At 27.4% G+C, this 1,853-nt stretch overlaps 1 protein-coding gene across 1 annotated transcript; it reads left to right on the forward strand.

Annotated features, from left to right (window-relative positions):
- Positions 1–640: 640 nt before the first annotated feature.
- LOC131658515 (agamous-like MADS-box protein AGL80) lies at positions 641–1,366 on the forward strand. The gene is made up of 2 exons (XM_058927800.1): positions 641–719; positions 801–1,366. The coding sequence occupies exons 1-2, from the start codon at positions 641–643 to the stop codon at positions 1,364–1,366; spliced, it is 645 nt and encodes a 214-aa protein (XP_058783783.1).
- The last annotated feature ends 487 nt before the right edge of the window (positions 1,367–1,853 follow it).

Genomic DNA, 1,853 nt, shown 5'->3' on the forward strand with positions numbered 1-1,853 from the left:
TGTTCTTAAATCTTATGATTATAGTAAAAATACTTTATTTTTTACAACCAAATATTTTTCATCTAGAAGCAGCTTCTTATATTAAAATAAAATCCGCTTATGAAACAAGAGACATTCCTACAACTGCGTTGATTTTTTACCATTTTTATTAATACAATTATTTTTCTCTTTAAAAATTTCCTTTCTAAATAAAACTTTATATTTAGACAATCTTATAAACAAAGATTATTAACTTAATATTTTGCAATCAATGAGATTATTAGTTGCCTAATGTAAAATACTCGTAAAAATCTTGGGTTAGTAATCCCCAATAAAATTACTAGAAGATATCAAATTTCTAAGTCTGACATGCAAGTACTTTGTACATATTATTTATCTCTAGACAAAAATATGGAAAGTCGTTTATATTTTTTTTATAGAACAGAATTTTTTTAGTAGTGATAGCACACAGTTTTAATTATGAAATTTGGTCCTAAGACAATGAACATATGGTACCCAATTTGGTCAGGGAGTCTCTAATTAAGAAATGTCCCTGGTTATTATTTTTCTTAATTTCATTAATCTCAAATTTATCAATATAAATATTTCAAAACTATAGTGAATAATACACCAAGCTATTTTTTCTTTTCTCAACACTGCCATGACTAGGAAGAAGGTGAAGCTTGCTTACATTACCAATGACTCAAAGAGGAGGGGAACATTCAACATAAGAAAAAATGGTCAGAGTTTTTTTTTTTCTTTCATATTAAATAGAAAATTTTCTCATCTATTACAATCTTGTTAGATTTTTTTTCTTACAGGTTTAATAAAAAAGGTTGATGAAATAAGCACCCTATGTGGGATTGAAGCATGTGCTATAATCTTTGGTGAAAACGATCCGCAGCCAGAGGTTTGGCCTTCTCCACAAGGTGTCCAAAATGTATTATCAAGGTTTAAGAGATTACCAGAATTGGAACAAAACAAAAAAATGTTGAATCAAGAAAGTTTCTTGAAGCAAAGGATTCAAAAAGCACAAGAACAACTAAACAAACAAAAGATTGACAACAAAAGGAAGGAAATGACACATCTTATGTTTCAATGCCTTAATGCTGGTCAGATATTTGAAAGTGTTAACATGGGTGATCTCAATGATCTATCATGGTTGATTGATCAAAACTTGAAACACATCGAAAGGAGAATCGATGAGACTCAAGTCAAAGAGATTTTTGAAAATCGAGTTGAAAATTTTAATGGAATGGAGCAAGGAATGGTGAGCAATGTTGATGTTATGCAAAGAAAAACTTCGTCCATGGATTTCAACAACAATATTGGTGATATATTACCATTTGAAAATGGTAATTGTCTACCAAATGGCTTTTGGGCTTAATCCATAAGTCTCTTGAAAAATTATGCACTTCCTTAGAGTGTTTTAAGAGTCTCTTGAATTTCAATAATTGAAAAAATTTATGCTTAATTTCATTTCATTAGTTAAATGTGTCTAAGCTTAGAAATGACACATTAATAATCTATGAAAGCGTTGTCTAATTGTCTTCATATATCTTGGTTGATAAATACTACTTGGGAAATGTATTAATGATAATATGAATAAATAAAGAGACCCTATAATTTATTAATGATAATATCTATAACAATATATAAAGGGAAAACTATGTTTTGGTGCTGCTTATTTTCTTTTCTATTTTACCTTCTATTGATTACAAATATTTTAAAAATTAATTAAAGGTATTAAGTGGAAGTTGGGTAACTGCAAGTTGGTTATCTTATTTTTAAATAAAAAATAACTTCTATCTCATTCTTTCATAATTAATAATTTTTAAATTTTAATTTTTTTTTTACTTTTTAAAAACATTTAA

The sequence above is a fragment of the Vicia villosa genome, linkage group LG3, assembly GCF_029867415.1.
Source record: "Vicia villosa cultivar HV-30 ecotype Madison, WI linkage group LG3, Vvil1.0, whole genome shotgun sequence".
NCBI classification, from domain to species: Eukaryota; Viridiplantae; Streptophyta; class Magnoliopsida; order Fabales; family Fabaceae; genus Vicia; species Vicia villosa.